Here is a 20354-nt window from a genome sequence, read left to right on the forward strand (position 1 = left end):
CTGCATAATTCTATTAGATTACTGTGAACACTTCTGAAAAAAAAATATATAATACAAGCAATGTCAAACAGATAAAGAATTAAATCCCCTTTGTGCTGTACATTGCTTTTGAGTTGATAGTAATTCCTTCACCTCTTCATGCCCCCCAAGAAAAAACAAAATTGCTAAGGATTATTTATTTATTTTTAATTCAGTTAAAACATACAATGTTTCATTGAAACTGTGTAACACTCTTTGCCAACAACTGTAGCTGAATTGTTGACCTCTAACAATACAGTGGGCATATATACACAATATATACAAAGATGTACTGTACAACACCTGTAACAGATACATTAGACTGTAAAAGAAGTTGTTAGTCACTGCATTTGGGAAATTATAACATCCATGATAAACTGTATGAAAAAAATCTGTACCTGATCTATACTTCTTTATGGACCCCAAAGACTCCTCTTTATTGTAACACTTACATTTGTAATAAATAAAATCTTTCATGTTCTTGTGTTCTTACATCTTGAGTGGTAACATACTATTTCAGTTTTTGTAAGCATAGCATTTTTCTGTAAAGAAACTTTCCCTTGACTGTTGTTGCACATATGTGCAACATGAACAACTCGTTGAAATGATGCAATAACCATTAATAATGACAGAGGAATATATACATATACCCAAAGTCCCAAACCTATATTATATACACAATATATTTACATTATATATAGACACATACAGCTTATGTACATAACTATCATAAATATTGAAAAATAGGTTTTAGTTTGAATTGATTAATGTTCTATAAATAACATTACAGTTATGACTGAAATATCATGGAAGACAGCAACGTAAAAACAAGGTGACAATACAGTGGTTTAATACTGAAGCTGCTTATTTCCACTGGTATGTTCTTTACGGACCTCTAAACTGACAGGTTTGCAGCAGATTCATATATTAGAAAACTACCTAGCAAAGTGGTACTCAAGTTTAACAGCTGAAGAGCTACTTAGTCATCAAATGGAGCTTCAGAGAACAACTGACTCACAATGTAACATCCAGACATTGCTGCATTAATTTGCAAGACTCAATAACATGTATTGATACAATGCAATGAGGTGCTATCATGTAACATCTTCCCCTCCTATCTCCCCTGACAGTGACTGAAGGATTTCCCCCTTTCTTCCGGTTGCAGAGAAGGAAAAGATTCATTTTTGCTCCCTTTGATGCTGGAAAGGGGATCTCTTCATCTTCCACACACACTATAAACTCTTGGAGGGAGAGGACATTTTAAATCCTCCTCCAGCTTTCCCTGTGCGTGGGGAAGAGGAAGAAGAGTTGCCATATCACTGATCCCTAGATCAGAAATAAATGAGCCTTTGATCTGAACTCCACATCCTCTTCCTGAGTCCCAGTAAGAGAAGCACTGATCAGTTCAAAGTGCTAACTGAAAGTTGAGTACCACTGGACTAATCAAACAAGCACTATGAGAGAAAACTCTCACTTCTCATTATGTTTTCTACAGATGTGGCGATTGGTAATTTTAGTCAGAAGTATGAATCAAAATATCTGCAATTTTTCATAGATTTTAAAATTATGGAGAAAGACAGGCATCATCTGCCAAATAGTGATTGTTACCTAGAATTGATTCTGGCTTTTGAGACAAAATCTTCAGTGCTGTTTAATCAACTGATTACATGCCATTGTTTGTTCCCTCTGACCCAACTACTAAACTGAATTTTGTATATCAGATTTTAAAAACATTATGCCAAATATAGTTGAACAAAAAAGTACCATGACACACTCTTTTATTATCTCTGTCTAGGTTCTTATACTGCACCCACCAGCGTGGTGTCTAAGAAAGAGCCTGCTGATAAGTCAAATGTGCTCGTATGCAGGTACCATTTCTCTTCAAACTGGGATAGGAATAAATAGTAAACATGCAGTAGAAACAAGACAGCTAATCACAAACATAGCACTTGTTTTGGTAGCTAGTGAGGACTCAAACAAAACATATCTATTTCTGAAGCAAACAAGTATAAGATGACTGTTCAGTTCATGAGGATTTTTGTTTTGTTTAAACTACTATACAGTATCAACTTAATGAGGAATCCCAGTTGCCTATATGAAGAGAACTTGTATTGAGCACCAAATACTGGTGCAGTTTGTGTATTAGGCTTTTAACATGGACAAAATCGGAACAAAAATAATCAAGTAATTTAAAATCCAACAGTGGATGAGAAATTGACAAATACTGTGCAGTTTGTAAAAACTGTACAATAAACAAACTATAGCAGGACCTTTTTTTTTATGGTGCAGCAAGATCAAGAAAGACTGGCCAAAAAACCCTAACATAATTGACAGTGGGCCATATGCTATCATGAAGCAGAACCCCCCCATTAATCTCAAGAGAGAGAGAGTTTTGTATATCACTGGCATGATATGACCCAGTGTGATCTGGTAGATAGCTGCAACTGAATCAGAACAACCAACCACTCTGTTTTACCCAATTGCACTAATGAGAACCTCAAGAGGAGAACTCTCAAGATCTTTATGAGCTCTTCACTGTATAAAAGTTTATTTTAAACATCACCCATTCTGATGACCTGAAACTGTTAAAAAGCATTAAAACTTGAGTCAGATTGCCATTTTTTAAAACTATGATATTTCTAGTTGATTACGTACAATGACTTGTGATATATCAACAATGACTTCTTTGATTAAATTTTGGAGTATCTTAGTTTCACTGAAAAAACAAACAAACCCTGTTTCTATTTAGTTACGGAGTTTTGACCTACTCAAATTGGTTAAAAGTCAGTATAATTATGCCTCCATAGAAGGGAAAATTGTATTAAATTTAGAACACAGATTAAATGTTTGTACAGGTTCTGTGTCACTGGGATACATTTTGACTTTAAGAAAACAATTTAAATTAAAAAAAAATCATGCTTTTGAGGTCCATAAGAATGTTTGGTACATAAAATAGTGTTTTTTCCCCTCTCTCTCTCATTAGATATATCAACACTTTGCTGTAAATTAAGAGTTATTTTTCACATCAAATGGTTCCATTAGGCACATTCAAGTAAAATAATAAAATACCCAAGTAACAATGACGAAAGCCAAACATGGCTTGATAAAATTCTACAGAGAGTTGTGTCCATTCTCTGGAATGGAATAAAATTGTCACTTCCCTCAGCCAGAGACTCAGGTGGTTTGATGTTAATATCCACTTCCATCATGCAGAATAGTTTCTTTTCAAGAGTTCACTTATTCTACAGTCAGAAGAACCAGCATCAAAGAATCTGCATTTTAAAGGAAGCAAAATTGCAAACCTAGGTACATTTTCTTTCTCAGTAGATATTTCAGTGAATGCTGGAGTATTCGAGATTAAATCATGCCAGTTAATGTCCGCCGGATGCATAATTATGGATCCAATCCATAATAATCAAGATCATACTTCCAATCATCACAAACAGGCCACTCACCAGGAAGAGTATAGCCTGGAAAGAGAAAATATAAAATTCACTTCAGACATTTTATTTTCTTCTTCAGCTACAAAATGTATACCTGACATAAACAGGTAAGTGCCTGTCCTGAGTGACTAATCTTAAATAAGTCAAAGAACACTATAAGGAATGACTAATAAAAAAGAAGAACAAAGATTATAGTAAATGAGAATGAGATAACCTTTGATTTTCACATGCTCTGGTGCCTTTTTAAAATGGATTAATAAATTTATTTTTAATATAGCAGGCTACAAACTCAGCTGGTGTAAACTGGCATAGCTCTATTGATTTAAATGGAGCTATGCCTGGCTTCGCAAGCTAGGAATCTGAACCTGAATGTCTAAGATCAGAAGCAGCAACACTGAGCAAAGGGCCCAAGTGATCAGGAGGAGGTCAGCTCTGAGAGTAACCGAGAGAAGTAGGTTTTAAAGAAATATTTGAGAGAGGCCAGTGAGGCTGTATAATATTATACAGCAGTTTCAGTACTGAATAGATATTTTGTTGAATACAGTCCACTAAATATTTATCAGGCACTTTCCCTCTATTTCTATTATTTGTTATAAAATAGACAAAATGTGCTCCATTTCTATTCACACTACTTTAGTGTCAAGTAATGGTGCAATAGCTGTATATAATTAAAATAAAATTATTTCCACCACTATTTAATTTCCACTAACAATTTACTATTTCAGGATGAAATCCTGGTTGTCACCTCTGGAGTTGGCAGGGACAACTGGAGAGGTCACATGGGGAAGTATGCAGAAATAACTTCCTGGTGGCTCTCTCTCCAGTTACAATTGCCTATGAAACTACTGCTTGTTAGAATAATAGACACTACTAGTTACTGCTAGTTCATCAATGAAGAAGATCACAGACATTCTGAAATCCTTAGATTATAAAGGAATAAACTAAAACCCTTGCTCTGAGCCAGTCAGTGATGAAAGCATGTTAATGAAAATACTCTTCTACACATACCCCAATCTTCTGCACTGATTTCAGAGGTTCTTTCTTCACTAGTTTGATATAGAAAGCAGAAGGAAGTATAAAGATCAGCATGGCAGCAGCAGAGGCACCTATATTAATAATAATAAAAGTTTTTTGAAATAAGTACAGTGTTTCATTAGACTTTTGAAGACATTGTTCTGATTTTGAAAAACAAACAAAACCCTGAATGAATATACAAAAACTTACCAATGAATCCAAATATATCTCGAATGGAAGGGACAAAGATTACGAGAACATTGGTAAATGCCAAAACAAAAACTGTAATTAAACTGTGACGTAACCAACTGAACTCCTTCTCTGCACAGAACAGCTGTGTAATTGAAGTGCGGATCTGCAAAAAATAATGAGGACATTAGTATTAATCACAAAAGTCCTTAAAGAGACACTGTCAACTTAATACCGTTATAGTAATCCCAGTTGTTTTTGTAAGACATTAGAGAGAAAAAGGTTTCTCTGTTTTGCACTTGACTTTATCCATTTGACAGCTCTTTATGAAAAACAGGTTTTCCAGTTTTTATATATAGGTGTTTATAAACAGGGGAGAGAGAAAAAAACCTAGCTAAAAACCATTTAAAACAAAGAAATTGGTAAAGGGACTAAGGAACAGGTGTAGTACCCAACACTACTTTTATCTGATTTTTTTTAAAATGACTTGAATATAGAAAAATGATATAGGGTAAAATATTTATTATAAATTAATAAAAATAAAAGGTTTTGACCCCTCTATGTAAAAATGTTTTACTTTCTAAATTGATGCCTATCATCTATTTCAATTATTCCGATTCAGTTAAATGAGTAAAAAGCACACATGCAGACTTGTTATATAGAACAATTTTTTTAAGTTAAAAAATTACTAGAAATTAGCAAACTGTACTTGCCCAATTAATTTAATATTACTATTAGTCCACAGCCAGAGAGGAAGAAAAGGTACCCAATTACTGGCTAAGATGGACACACAGAATAAAAAAGGATTACTTACTGGGAAGATAACTACAGGTACAGTAAGGGTTACAGCCATAAGTACAGCCAGACGCACAATAAGAATAATAACATCAGCACCCAGGACAGCAGAGTAAGTATGAAGCAATTCTGCTTCAACATTTCCTATAAAGAAAATGGCATTTTAATTGAACTATAATAGCACACTCTTCACAAGACTGCAGCAAGACATAACAGAATGGTAATATCCCTGTATACTTAAGAAATAAAACAGAACAGTCCCTCCACAAATTTACAATGAATTAAAAACTCAATTGTCCTGTGTGTTTGTGGAAGAGAGACAGACACACATAGGGCCTAGCACCACTCATTTTATTTGCACATGTACTTCAGCTGGGCCAAATTCTGCTTTCTGCTACTCACTGACTTTGCATGACAAAGGCATATAGGTTTTCACCTTATTATTAGACTATGGCAACATCATAGCAAATTCTTAGAGCCAAATTCTATTCTCAGTTATACAAATGTAGACTCCTTAAAGACAATGAAGCTACAGAACAGAACTTAGAAAAGTTCTGCACAGTAGTAGAAAAGGAAAAAATACAATCATGTGCAGTTATGAGAGGTCTGTGAAGAGTATTACAGGGGCCAGTGAGAAAAAACAAGCTCATTTCCCTTCTTAGACATATTAAGGCTCAGAATCATAATGAACTCACTTCTATATTTGTCCTTACATAGTAACTTCAATGTTGGACTCAAAGTACTTTACAAATATAAATGAATTGTATAAGCTTTACAATCCCTGGAAGTAGTAAATCCATTTTACTGAGGGACAAACTTAGGCACAGACAGGTCAAGGATAACACCAAGTCTGTGTCAAACAGCACTAAAATAGCCTGACTTCCAGTCCTGAACTTTAGCCATAAGACCACTGGTCCCCTTTGTATGTGAATGTATAAAAATAATTAATTAGTTGATGCTAATTTGCTCTACATTTTAAAAGCCACAAGATTTATTTTGAATTTCTGGAGACATGCTTCATTTAAAAGAAAATAGAAGAGGCAATAACTACCATAAAATGTCAGGTATCCAAAGAGAGCAGCCAGTAGGTACATTATAAACATGGCAAAAAATGAAACATTGGACACATTCATCATTCTTCTACGGGTTCGGCTATTAAAGAAACAAAACAGAAATAAGGGTTTAGTGACAATATATTGCTTGTTTCTTTTTGAATAGTAAAGTTATATACAATCTATACATTTACCCTTTCAGTTCTTCATAAATAGGAAGAATAGCAGGATGGCAGACAAAAGAGAATGTTAGGATTGGTACGGCATAGACAGTCTGAAAAACATAAAACATGCTTTACAAAACTTCTTGATAGATGTAGCAAATTTATCTTTGTTGCACAGAATTCATCAGTAGGTTTCTACTTTATATTTTTACTTTCCATTGAAAGTATAATTGGTCTCAATTTTCCATTAAAAAAGTCAACTATTCTGTAAGGTTATTACAACTCTCTCTCTCTTTTTTGTTCTTAACGGCCCCAATACTGAGAATCCTCAAGCCCCACTTAAGCCCATGGTAGTTGAATACACTCTGCATCTCCTAAGAGGTGCTCAGCTCCTTGCTGGATTGAATCTTTAGGCTTGATCTTGAAAATCTTTACTCATATGAGTATTCCTCTCATGAAATTTTCCATCACTAGGGGTATATGTGTGAGTAAAGGTTTGCAGGATTTGGCCTTTAGGGGCTGATCCAAAGCCCACTGAAGTCAATGGAGACTTTTCAATCATTACAGTTACACCAGTGCAAAATCCATTTACTGGTGAGAGGTTTGCACCAGTGCAACTTAATCTGGTAAATTATTTGTTTTCCAGAATACAGATGGGATTACTCACATGTTTAAAGTTAAACATGTGCTTAAGTGCTTTGCCTTACCATGAGGAGTGCTGACTGCCTCCCAGGAGAGGCTGGAAACCCTCATCTCATCTTGAGCTCAATAAAAGTTAAGGAAGCCCCACTTTGCAGGAGGTGCACAATGCCTTTCAGGATTGTGACATAATTAATGGCCTCCAAAATATTAGGTTTGGCAATTATGTAAGCAAAAATGACCACATTTCTATGTAATGTTTGTTCTCCCTCTTTATTTTTAATAGTGAGAATGCCATTTGTATATGCTACCTTACCTGTGAGTTGAAGACAAAATATTTTGGCCTGCACATGTCATCATCACTAGTCATGTTTTGTGCTGTTCCATGCAAAGGTGCAGCAGTTGCCAGGTGTGCCAATGTGCCATTCAGAGTTGTGTTCATCATGTCATACTCCAATCCCAAAGGACAAGGGATTTGGAACTTCTTGCAAATTACCTAAAAATACCACCATACCACATGGTCATACTGTATCAGTTAAAAATAACAAAGCTCTTTGAAATCATATGAAATCTCACTTGAAATGCACTATTACAAGCACTGTAAATCTACAGAGAAATTATACTTACAACAATAAGGAAGAAGACCATACACATTAAGGAAAGGCCACTTGTATATCCTAAATATCCTGTCATCAAGAAAGAGAAACAACAACATTTTAATTACAGCCTTGCTATTTTCCCCACTTATTTGCTAAACATTACAAAATGTTGTAATTTACAAGTGTCTCATCGCTTGTTTTCACGCAGTGTTAGCTCAAGCGATAGAACTTGAGTTCTGCCCCTCCTTCCACACCCGAAGATTTCTAGCTCAAATTACATGGTTTTAAAAACTTTAAATTTAAACTTGAGCAAGCTGGCCTATTAAGAGGCAGCTGCTGTCACTGGAGTTAGTAATACAGTTGGAGGATGCAGCAGTTCATCAGCAATTGCTAATCCAGTGACTGTGCTGCTAATCAAACTCACACAGTTGTTGTTTCACTCTGTGGTCACTATTAGGCTGTTCCTACACTACACTGGCACAGCTGTGCTGCTGTAGTGCCATAGTGTAGACTAGTGGTTTGCAAACTTTTGTACTAGTGACCCCTTTCACACAGCAAGCCTCTTAGTGCAACCCTGCTTATAAATTAAAAAAAAACCAAAACGTTTTTTAATATATTTAACACCATTATAAATGCTGGAGGCAAAGCGGGTTTGGGGTGGAGGCTGACAGCTCACAACCCCCATGTAATAACCTGGCAACCCCCCAAGGGGTTTGTCCATTGATGTAATTAATCCATCTCTCCAGGAGGTGGTAAAATTAGGTCAATGGAAGAATTCTTCTCTCAACCTAGCTGCATCTACATTAGGGTTAGGTTGACCTAACTATGGTGCTCAAGGTGCAAAATTTTTCACAGCCCTGAGCAACATGGCTAGGTCAATCTAATTTTTACACGTAGACTAGGCCTCACTCAAGTAAGTTGAGTAATTCAAGTATGCTAACTGGTACAGTGAAAACAAGCTCTCAGTCATCATGACTCTATAGGGGTATGATTTCTGAAGTACATGAATGTGCTTTGCAGTAATTGGTCTGTGTATACCCTGCTGGTGTGCACCAGAAGGATGCATATGGCCCAATCAATGCAGAGCACATTAGTACTCACTAAAAAAAACACCTTATAAAGCACATTAGCCCACTGTGTAGACAAGCCCTGGGGATCTCCTATAGATTTATTCACCCAAAGAATCACAAAATCAAAAACAACCCACCACTTTCCATTTTCTTAAAAAACCACCTATATAGATCACTGACGTGCAGCCACTTCTGCTAAGAAACTAGGCAGCAATACAACAGTTTAGGACCCCAAACAACAACAAAAATTATTATTTCCAATTTAAATTGCAGGGAAAATTTAGTTACCCAAAATGAAATTTGGTCAGGACACAAGGGCTAACATCCCCACTCTTGAAAGAGTACCATGTGGTAACTGATGACCACAAGTAGTCAGAAGCTTCACTTAATAGATCTAATCTTGTTTCCAATGAAGTGAAATGGGAATTTTGATATGGTCTTCAGTGGGAGCAGAAATTGGTCCTCTATTTTATCTGAAAAATGCCACTTTCAGTTCATAGTCCTCTACAACATAGGGTGGGTTATCGAGTCAAGCACCATGTGGGGTATTCACTCTGTATTGGTTCAGAGAAAGTATTCCACCAACTGAATCATGAGCATCATTTTGCAAAGCATCTATGCTTTCCTCAAATGTGCATAGCACATACGTTGACCAGGTCAAATCTGCATAAACAGAGATCTGACAAGATCACAGTCAAAGACAGTGGAACTGCAGGCTTCCCATCCTGTCCTCACCCACTCTCTTTTCCTCTTATACCCTACAAACACTCTGTAGCCCTCATTTATTTCTTAAAGAGAGAGGTCCTGTTCTTCTCCTCAGGGACTGAGAGCATTTGCACAGTTCTCCCAGCATTCACCTGGCAAGAGATCAGTAATGTGGAGGTAGCTCCCATATTTGGGCCTTCCACATGTTAACAACCAATCAAACTTATGTTTCCACATTTACTTTAAATGAATAGTTGCTTACCTAAATTTTTCAGCAGTGACAAAGGAAGAATGAACACTATAGACACCAGCACAACCAAACAGTCACCATTAAGATACCATTCTCTGTAAGAAAAAAAAAAAAGAAGAGAATTTTATATAAGTATCAAAGCATTTTTACAACAATGGTGCTTACAGCTTAATCCTTACAAAAAAATAGTGTGTTATAGAAACAAATATAAGTAAAAGATAAAATATCCAGTAACAATACATTACCAGAGAATAAAACTATGTCGTGATAATTTCACAAAAAAAAAAAAAAATGTATAAAAGGGGATATTGAAGATACATCTTGAAATAGCAGTATTTCAAATATATTTTTTAAACCTAATAAATGGGAGAAATAGGTTTAGATGCTCAAAATTCGAAAATTCAGATATACTATTTGAACTTTACTCTTCAGAATACTATCCAAGTCAGGAAGGATCACACCACAAGGGGGCAGGGGGACGGAAAAGAACTACACCTCCCAGAACTATATTGAGGCGATTCTGCCATCACCTTCCCTCCTACAATGTCCCATTCCCTCAGTGTCTTCTGCCAGGATAGGTGTATACATGGTTGGGGGGGAAGAGACAGGAGATAGACAGTGGGTTGGTCAGGTGAATAACAAGGCTGGTGGAAATAAAAATGCATATTGCTCAAATTCACAAAAGGTACTTATGTCCCTGAATTCTAATGGGAGGTAGCTGCCTAAGTGAATCTGGGCCTTTGTCTCTTTGTTGCTCCCCAGCCCCCAACCCTGAGGCTGCATTATCTTTCTCACTATGCCCCATCTGGGATGGAGATCATCCTTTAAGAGAGGCTTTGAAGAGCCAGGGGAAATCTCTGGTAATGTGACTCTACTATGCTGCCAGGGAGCTAGGGGAAAAGCCAGAGAGAGAGTGCCAAGAACATGGCCTCTGCATGGCTGGCCCTGGCCTTCTGCCTCTCACCTGGGACACAGGGAAGATTTCATTCGGTTCCATAGGGGCAAATGTGGCCCATCGCAATTGAAAAAATATGGAAGAATATCACCACAAGGGAAATTTAATAGACATTTTCTTCCCTGAACCCCCTCCTGTGTTTCCTTTTTCTTTCAATAGGCAAAAGTAATCAGTCATTTGTCAGGTGTATTGGGAGCATCTTCCTCTGAAACACTGGGGGGACAAATTCAGTTCTCAGTGTAAAGTAGATGTAACTTCAGTGCAAAGAAGTAACAGGGCAAAACTGGTCATGGGTATTCAACTGTGGGAATAATAGTGTAGCCTTTATCCCACTGTTAATACTGGAAATAGTACTAGCTGATCCATAACAGGAGATATTTTTAAACCAGATGTAATCTTTGGATGAGCAAAGAAGCTTTGTTGAGCAAATAATCCATCTTAAAAGCCTTTACTGGTTTGAACATTAAGGGCTAAATTCTGAAAACTGGTGTAAATCTGGATTAATTTTAACGGAGTTACTCTGGATTCATACCAATGCAAATGAGAGAAGAATTTGGACCATTTCTTTAGCTACTTTATTTGGAATTAAAAAAAAAAACCCAAAACATACTATAAATTCTCAAAATTAGTGTGATATAGACATCTGTAAGATAAAAGTTAATGTACTGCCACTTGTCTTTTTTTAAAACAAGAAAAAAGTTTTGTTGAGTAAAAAAACAGACAAAACAAAAAACACTGATATCAAAGGCCTTCAGCACTTCTCATCAGAATGCATCTTATTGCTGGTGATGCCCACGTGAAGGAAATCATGATGTGCAAAGTTAAGAAGTTATGGAATTTCTGTGTGGATTAATGGATTATGTAGATGCACAGTTTGGATGTAGGCAGCATATCTTAAATCACTACATGCACTGTAATCAATGACCTGGTGTTTTTAAATTGCCACAGACTTAACTGAATATTTGTCCTTAAGCAAATATTAACTAGAATCACTGTAGAAATGCAGCTTACTATAAACGTAAGAATACTTCCCACAATGTTAATGTTTGAAAACTCTCTTATCTGTCTAAGCTTCCTGAAATACATTAGAGATAACAGCTATGACCCTATTAAAAACTTTCATTTCATTATTGAGCAATATTTTGACCAGCACAGCCATTAGCACTTACCAGATATTCTTTCCATAACTATTTTCTATATATGATTGAATACTTATATTTTGCTAACATCTTTACCAGCAGAGGCTAAATCCATGTCAAATAGACCACCCAAGGGGTAGGAAAAAACCACTTACTGGAGCTTAACAGAGCCCTATCTCTGATTAAGGAGCTAGAATAAGATGTACCAAAGGAGGTCTTCATATAGAATGTATACGTTGTCCATTTCTGTTTCTACTAATAGTTTCTCTGATGAGGAGGAGTTCTATCACCTACCCTGTGTTCTCTTCGATGTTCATAAATGACTTGATGACCAATGGCAACTCATATTTCACTATGTAGAGGTAGCTTGACATAGCTGTAGGTGAACAACATTATAAATCATTAAAAATATAGATGGAACATGACATAAAAACTTATTTCATAACTTTACTTGACAAAATTAATAAAAAGATATGTGAAAAAAAGTCCGAGAATGGAGAGGGAGTATTTACTATTTGACATTACAATCTACAGTACATATTTTTAAAACCCTCACCTCCAATGTTCTGCATTGTAATTGATCCAGAAGCTGCAATTTTTCCAGCCAAACCAAATGCCTTCATTCCTAGCTGTTCATATAATAGAGATCCTACAAACATACAAAATAAATCAATTGAAAAGCTGTATTTTACAAAGGAAAAAGATAATATGAAGTTAGTAATAACTATTTGTACAATAATAAGAATTTACCATACCTCCTTCATTGGCAGTCTTTAGGAGAAGATGAACTGAATATAAAGAGAATATTGACACTACCACCAAGAGAATCCTGCGGGGGGGGGAAAAGCCAAAAAAATTTTAGACAACCTTACATTTATTTAGTTTAGCCATATTAAGTGAGCTATTTGAATAGGAAGGATTTAAGATAGAACATAAGAACCAATATCAAAATACAGTGAAATGAAACAATAATTAAGAAAAAAACGTTTAAGTTCCAATGCTAGCTGAGAAGGTATGAATCAATCAGTGCTTGTTTATGAAAGGACATCATACTTAAATCCACATTGGAAGGTACACCTACCTATTTTCATTATTTTGTCAACAGGCCTAATTCTCATTTATACTAGATACTGGTGAAGTAGGATTAGATACTTACATCGACTTTACATCACTCTAATAGTGTAAAGGGGCCTTAGAGAGGTGCAAGTATAAATGAGAATCAGACCCAATATATTTTTGATTGATCCGACAAATTATTTTAACAAAAATATTTTAAAAAGGACACCATTATTTTGTATCTCTGTAACAGCTGTTTTTCTATTCTTACTTTTCCCCCTCATATTCTTAGGTAATTAGATCACAGCTAGTTCATCTCTGAAATACTAGACTTGTGACTGATGTAATTTGTGACTAGGTGAGAAAATCTGCTGAAGTCTGAAACAAATCACCTTATAGCTGTATGTGATGTTTTGGTGGAAAGCAAGATACAAAAAACAGTTAATTGACTGGTAAAGTATGGATGGACAATTAGAAAATGGTAAGAGCTCGTGACTCAGTACGGTTTGTTTTAAAATTCATATACATGGAAATGATCTGAATGCAGGTCAGTTTTCTTTGCTTAACATTTATGTTGTTTCACCTGTGCTTAAACAGAGACTGTTAATGGCTCCCAGAAGTTGTCTAATTTTCTTATAGTTTCTATTAGAACTACATATGCTTTATTAGCAGCAAAGAGTCCTATGACACCTTAAAGACTAACAGATGTCTTGGAGCATGAGCTTTCGTGGGTGAATACCCACTTCGTCGGATGCATGTACGTCTGTTAGTCTATAAAGGTACCACAGGACTCTATGCTGCTTTTACAGATCCAGACTAACACGGCTACCCCTCTGATATATGCTTTATTGACATGCTTCTTTGTAACCTCTAAAAATTCTCAATGAATCACAACGAATACACCCTTCAGCAGCTGCACTGTTCTTTGCAGCTAAAAAACACCGTCACAAAACTGTAATAAATCAAAAAAAACACACCGCTTCCTACACCAATACAAGCATTCTGCTTTAAAAGAATAGTTCCCAGAGAGACTATAGTTGCTATCAGGCATATTGTTGACAAGTAATACAAGAATCTCCACCCAGCTCCATCAGTGTACTGCAGAATACACTGCAAATCATATACAAATAAATTTTCATGATTGTGAAAGGTAATGATTAAGTGATGCACTGGTAACTGGACTTCTTATTTGTTCACCGGTCATAAGCAGTACTGGAAAGAGCGTACAGATTATAATGTTTGGTACTACAAAAAACATAGATAATAGATATATTTTTCAACACTACCTCAGACTTAGAATGGCCACTTTATCAGAGTAACAAGGTAGTTTAGTCCAGTGTTTCTCAAATGCTCCCACCAGTAGATTTTCTTGAAGCCACAGCCTCCTGGGTAGTGATTAGGGGAGTGGGGAGTGGCTAGGTGACAAAGCAGGCCCCCCCCGCTGGGGTTTGGCCCTGCCCCCCTCTGGAGCTGCAAATGCCAGAGAAGCAGGCAGCCAGTTAAGTTCCCCACTTTCCCAAGGGTGACGGGACTCGGACTTCCAGCTTCAGCCTGGGGTGGCAAACTGCAGGCTCCAGCTGCATGACATCAGGTTCCGTCCCCCGCCTGCAGCAGGGCTTCAGGCTCTGGCCCTGGCTCTGGGCTCACCACCCGTCCACTGCTCCTGGCCCCTACTGTGTCCTCCAGCTCTGATCCCCAGCTGCAGGGCTTTGGACCCCTCCCATCCCCCACCATCACCCCCTGTTCCCTACTACCTCCCCATCCAGGGCTTAACTGGTCCCCCAGCTTGCCAGTAAGTCTGCTGTGAAAAGTGGTATTTGTATGTTTGTTTGTTTGTTTATATCACTTTTCACTGCCTCCCAACTAGCTATAAAGTGTGCTGATGTGAAAAGTGATATTAGCTAATATCACTTTTCACAGAAGCAGACTTACTAGTTAGCAATTCAAAACAAAGCAACCAAAAGGCAAAAACAAACAAAACACCTTCATCATCTTTCAGTCCAGTAAAGAAGAGAGACAAATGTATATTATTGAGTCTGCTCAAAACAGAACAGCCCAAACCCTACATATATAAATTACTATGATTTGGACATGTAGATGTGCATATTTATTTGTTTTTCCTAAAGTTAATTAGGAAATTTAGGAAGAATTGTCAGAGTGGCCACTAGCAAGAATTGGTGGCCACGCTCTGAGGCCACCAAAAAAATTACTGTGAGAACTCCTAGTGTAGTCCGTGCGCTCATTTAGTTCCTGGCTTCTATGCGGAAACTGCCAAGCACACACACTGAGAACACTTCTCCAGTACATACCACCAGCTCAGTTCATATAATCCACCTAATAATTATTATGTTAAAAATTTAAAGTCACTATCAGCCTGGGCCAGATGTGAACCAAACAGCTAGACATTAAACGCTTTTTATACTGTTATTAATCCTGTGAGCCATGCACTCTCAGTAACGTCTTAGCTACTGCAACCTGTGCTCTTCTGCATCTAGACTAATAATCATACTTAATTTTGTGATGTTATGTGAACTAGTGTAGCCTTATTTCAGTAGCAATATATCTGAATACACTCTAGAGATAAAAAAAATAAAATAATGAATTAAACCACTATGGCACCTATGATTGCTAAATTGCTAGCTACAAGTGTTTTTTTTTTTAAATGAACTGATTATAGCATAATGTGCTGAATTAGTCAAATAACTGACTTTAAACTTGCTTCTTCCTACCTATTTTACTTTTTTGTCTACACTAACTCCTAAGAGATGTCACCAGCATAAGACATGGTAGGCTATCATAATTACTACAGAACCTCTTTAGAGCATGGAATTGGCATATAAAAGGGGCAGGTAAATGCCTCTTTGCTATTTTTACTATATGGCACAGCTTTGTTAATTAAAAAATATTAGTAGTAAGTATAAATAAAAGGGTATATAAAAGTTCTTAGCAAGGAAAAAAAAGAAAAAAAATCATGCCATGCACTAAACCTCCAATAATAGAGATTCCACAACCTCCTTAGGTAATTTGTTCCACTTCTTGACTACCTTGCAATTAGGAAGCTTTTCCTAATGCCTAACCTAAATCTCCCTTGTTGCAATTTAAGCCCATTACTTCTTGTCCTGTCCTCAGTGGATAAGGAGAACAATTTATCAATCGTCTCTTTAAAACAGTTTTTTTACGTACTTGGAAACTTATGTTCCCCCTCAGCCTTCTCTTCTCCAGACTAAACAAGCCCAATTCTTTCAGTCTTTCCCTAGTAGGTCACGTTTTCTAGACCTTTAATCATTTTTGTTGCTCTTCTCTGGACTTCATTCAATTTGTCCACATCTTTCCTGAAATGTGATGCTCAGAACTGGACACAATACTTCAGTTGAGGCTAATCAGTGTGGAGTACAGCAGAAGAATTACTTCTCATGCTAATACATCGCAGAATGATGTTTGCTTTTTTTGCAACGGTGTTATACTATTCACTCATATTTAGCTTGTGATCCACTATGACCCCCAAATCCCTTTCTGCACTATCCTTCCTAGGTAGTCATTTCCCATTTTGAATGTGTGGAACTGATTGAAAGTACTCCACTTAGGAAGGAACAATTTGTCCTTGTTGAGTTTCACTCTATTTATTTCTGCTCATTTCTCCAGTTTGTCAAGATCATTTTGACTTCTAAGCCTATCCTCCAAAGCACTTGCAAACCCTTCCAGCTTGGTATTGTCCACACAATTTGTAAATGTACTCTCCATTTCATTTATCCAAATTATCCATGAAGATATTGACTAGAACTGGATTCAGGACATATCCATGTGGGACTCCACTCTACATGCCCTTCCAGCCTGACCTGTGAACCACTGATAACTCCCTGAATACCATTTTCAAACCAGTTGTGCACCCGCCTTGCAATAGGTTCATCTAGCCCAGTGGTTCTCAAACTTATTTGATTCTCTCCCACTCCTGCTTATATCTGTAGTCATTTACACCCCTCCTCCTCCCCCACTCCACAAGCACATATACTGCCACTCAGTTCTGAAAGCAGAGTGGAGCGTAGCAGCTGCTGGCCAAGCACCCAGCTCTGAAGGCAGTGCTGCCGCCAGCAGCAATGCAGAAGTTAGAGTAGAAAGGTATGACACTGCCACTCTTACTTCTCCATTGCTGCTGACAACGGCACTGCCTTCAGAGCTGTGCACTTGGCCAGTAGCCACCGCTCTCTGGTTGCCCAGCTTGGAAGGCAGAGTGGAGAGTGGCGGCTGCTGGCCGGATGCCCAGCTCTGAAGGCAGCGCCGCCGTCAATCAAGGTAAGGCACACCCAGCCAGCAGCTGCTACTCTTTTAAAGCTTCTCCCTTCCCGCCCCCTGAATACATTCCATGCCCCCTAGACTATATTTCTCTAGTTTGCTTCTGAGAAGGTCATGTGAGACCATATGAAAACCTAGTTAAAGTTGAGCTACATCACATTTACTACTTGTGCCTACCCACAAGGCTTGTAACTGTTTCAAAGACCTGAAGAAGAACTCTATATGGCTCAAAAGCTTGTCTCTCTCACCAACAGAAAGTGGTCCAATAAAAGATATTACCTCACCTACCTCTCCAATATCCTGGAACCAACAGAGCTACAATTACACTGGATACCGCTAATATTGTCTATTAACAGATACATGGCAGAAGAGCCTTTTTTAATTAACCAAAACATACTTACACAAAAAGAATAATTCCAGTGTTTGCCATGGCATAAGAAAGTCCAAGGATGCCACTACCCATAATAACATTGCTCAGATTAAACGCTGACATTCCAAAGGAAGTAGTACCTGGATGCTGTGTAAGGGAAGGAAAAGCTAATAATTAATAGAGAACCGGTGATTTATTCGTGCTTTAGATTTGAATTGAAATGAACATTTTCCACTTTTCAGGGTTAAATGTTTGAAAGTAAAGCAATTGTTTAGTGTGCTAATTTTAAAACTGTTAGGCATACTTACATATTCAATGTCATACTTCTTCTTTCCAAGATTGGATTCAAGCAGGAAATTTTGATTTTCTGGATCCCTGTCTACACAAGGTCTGTAAGAAAAAAATAAATAAAATGCATATTTAATTGTTATAATGAACCAGTTATATGTTAACTGCCTTTAAGAAGTTAGTTGTTCCTGTTTTTTATTGTTTCAAAGGGAATTAGAAAACCAGCAAATCATCCAACAAAAACTAACTACATAATCTGTCATCTGCAAAATGACTATACAAAATTTTGTATATTCAACTTCCTATATTTCTAATAGATAAAAACATTAAACACATTAATATATTGCAAGGCATTTTAAAAGAGTACTTTATTATACATAATGTACTTCACACCTTTAGAGTACTGTAGAAATATTAACAAATAGAAACAAAACTAAGAGCAATGCAAAATCCTTCTGACCTCATGGGTGTTTTGGTTGGATATGTATAATTGAAGTCATTGCTGTTGGAGCTATAGCTACTGCTGTCTTCATCTGGAGAGATGTTAAACTTGCTCACATCTGCTCTGTCCATGATGGGAATTTAATTAGCTTTTCCCAGTATCAGATGAAGTGGGGAATATTTGGCCTGATGACTGCTCCTCGGTGGCAGTCTCCACTGAGCTCGCTCTTTTGTCCTTGGACGGTGGATTTGCCTTGCCTGTGAAGGTAAAAAGGAAACGTCAATACTGCAGTGGTCTATCAAGCCGGTCACGTGAAGAGCGGCTGCTTGCTGCTGCTCTGGGGCTGATTCATCGCCAGCCAGGCGAGTGGAAAAGTACCAGCCGAGGAGGGGCGGAGAGGAAAAGTACAAGATACTGACTACAGTGGAGAACAAAGATAAATCTTCAACTACAACACCCAAGCACACGCCAAAGATGTGACCTGCATAGGAAAGGGTCTGTGTATGTACGTTGGGCTTTCTGAGACATGTTCTTTCATGCATACACAAAAGCAAAAGACTGAAATCAAGATCACACGCTTCAGCTGCTAGGAAGACAGTTATATCTGATGATCAAATCCACCCAATTTACATAACTTACATGGAGACCAATCATATTGCAATGAAAAAACTATAATATTCACATTAAGATTTATAACGGAGAAGTACCCACAGTATACTACAATGAAAAATATTTGTTATATTAATAAAATATCCTTACACATAGATGTATTTGATCACACACACACACGTGTACTATGTGTGTGAAAGAGAAATACCTCCAGTCCACCCTTCCTGTGCCAGAAAAGAAAACTGATGCAACATCCATGTGCGATTGTCATATTCACTCTTGATTAACCTTCCTCTCAAACATTTCCATACTGCTCCCTGCTTTCTATTTCCCTCCCCCCATCCAGGGACATGGGATCCCTGCAGTTTAAATTGGGAAAAAATGCAAATCAGTCACAAGACTGCACCAGCAAAGTGAGTTTTTTTTTTTTTTAAACCTTGGAAGGAAGCAGCAGCTGGGACGAGATTTTACGTCCGTCTGACCCACTCTCATACACAGAAAATCCCTCGCAGGGGTTTTTAAATATCGTTTCAGAAACATAATATTGATCTTAACTGAAGGCACCAATAACCCACTCAGCGATTTAAAGCCCAGACCCCTCAACCCCGCGAGCAATAAAGCACAGTACGTTACCTTGGCGAAGCTGAAAACCGAGGATTTCCTCTCTGAAATCTTCAGAATACCGACGAGATCTTTTTCTAAATCGATAATTTTAGATGTTTTTAAAACAAAAAAACCACAATCCTTAAAGTAAAAAAAATATAAATAAAAGTATCAAAATTTCGTTTACAAGCCACTGGTACACGAGACAAAAAAAAATGAAGGTTCCCCTTCTACTCAAACCCTCGGCTGAGTAGGAGAAGCATGTGGCTTTGGGAAGGAGTGTTGTTATCCCTGCCGGGCAGCCAGATATTGCTCGCGTTCGGCGTTGCTACAGGTCTGAAAAATGTCTCTGCTGCCTCTGCTTTTTGAGAGCGGACTGCGGAGACGCGCGGGGGGAGGAGAGGGCGAGGCACCAACATACACAGCAATGTGCCGCCTTTCCTTTGTATACCAACACCAGCCCCGTAGCCACGCCCCCGGCTCATTTCCTCTCTCGCTCGGCTGAAGATGCCGTTCAGGCGCTGTTACTTCTAAACCTCTTCCTCCATCGACGAGAAATACCAAGAGAACATTATTTAGCACTGATGTAACACTGCAGACAGACTGTACTTAACTAATCCCCCATCACCAAACGAGATACCACCCCTACTTTGTGTTCACCTAT

General features: G+C 37.6%; 1 protein-coding gene across 1 annotated transcript; it reads right to left on the reverse strand.

Annotated features, from left to right (window-relative positions):
• Positions 1-165: 165 nt before the first annotated feature.
• SLC38A2 (solute carrier family 38 member 2) lies at positions 166-20119 on the reverse strand. The gene is made up of 16 exons (XM_050923807.1): positions 19721-20119; positions 18497-18735; positions 18057-18138; positions 17780-17895; positions 12788-12861; positions 12589-12681; positions 12327-12408; positions 9951-10033; positions 7942-8000; positions 7631-7810; positions 6706-6785; positions 6511-6611; positions 5479-5603; positions 4686-4830; positions 4470-4567; positions 166-3488 (listed from the first exon to the last, which is right to left on the reverse strand). Exons 2-16 carry the CDS (start codon positions 18607-18609, stop codon positions 3390-3392), a joined length of 1530 nt encoding a protein of 509 aa, XP_050779764.1. The 5' UTR covers positions 18610-18735; positions 19721-20119; the 3' UTR covers positions 166-3389.
• Between the last annotated feature and the right edge of the window lie 235 nt (positions 20120-20354).

The sequence above is a fragment of the Gopherus flavomarginatus genome, chromosome 1, assembly GCF_025201925.1.
Source record: "Gopherus flavomarginatus isolate rGopFla2 chromosome 1, rGopFla2.mat.asm, whole genome shotgun sequence".
Lineage (NCBI taxonomy): Eukaryota > Metazoa > Chordata > Testudines > Testudinidae > Gopherus > Gopherus flavomarginatus.

What these genes read in the sequence shown, in the direction of transcription:
- SLC38A2 (XM_050923807.1), bottom strand. Translation starts at nt 18,609, where the DNA reads ATGGACAGAGCAGATGTGAGCAAGTTTAACATCTCTCCAGATGAAGAC. An exon ending in ACTGGAATTATTCTTTTTGT is followed by an intron (nt 12,862 to 17,779) that starts GTAAGTATGTTT and finishes CCCCCCCCGCAG; the next exon opens with GATTCTCTTGGTGGTAGTGT. An exon ending in TGGATACCTGACATTTTATG is followed by an intron (nt 5,604 to 6,510) that starts GTAGTTATTGCC and finishes TTTTCTTTATAG; the next exon opens with GAAATGTTGAAGCAGAATTG.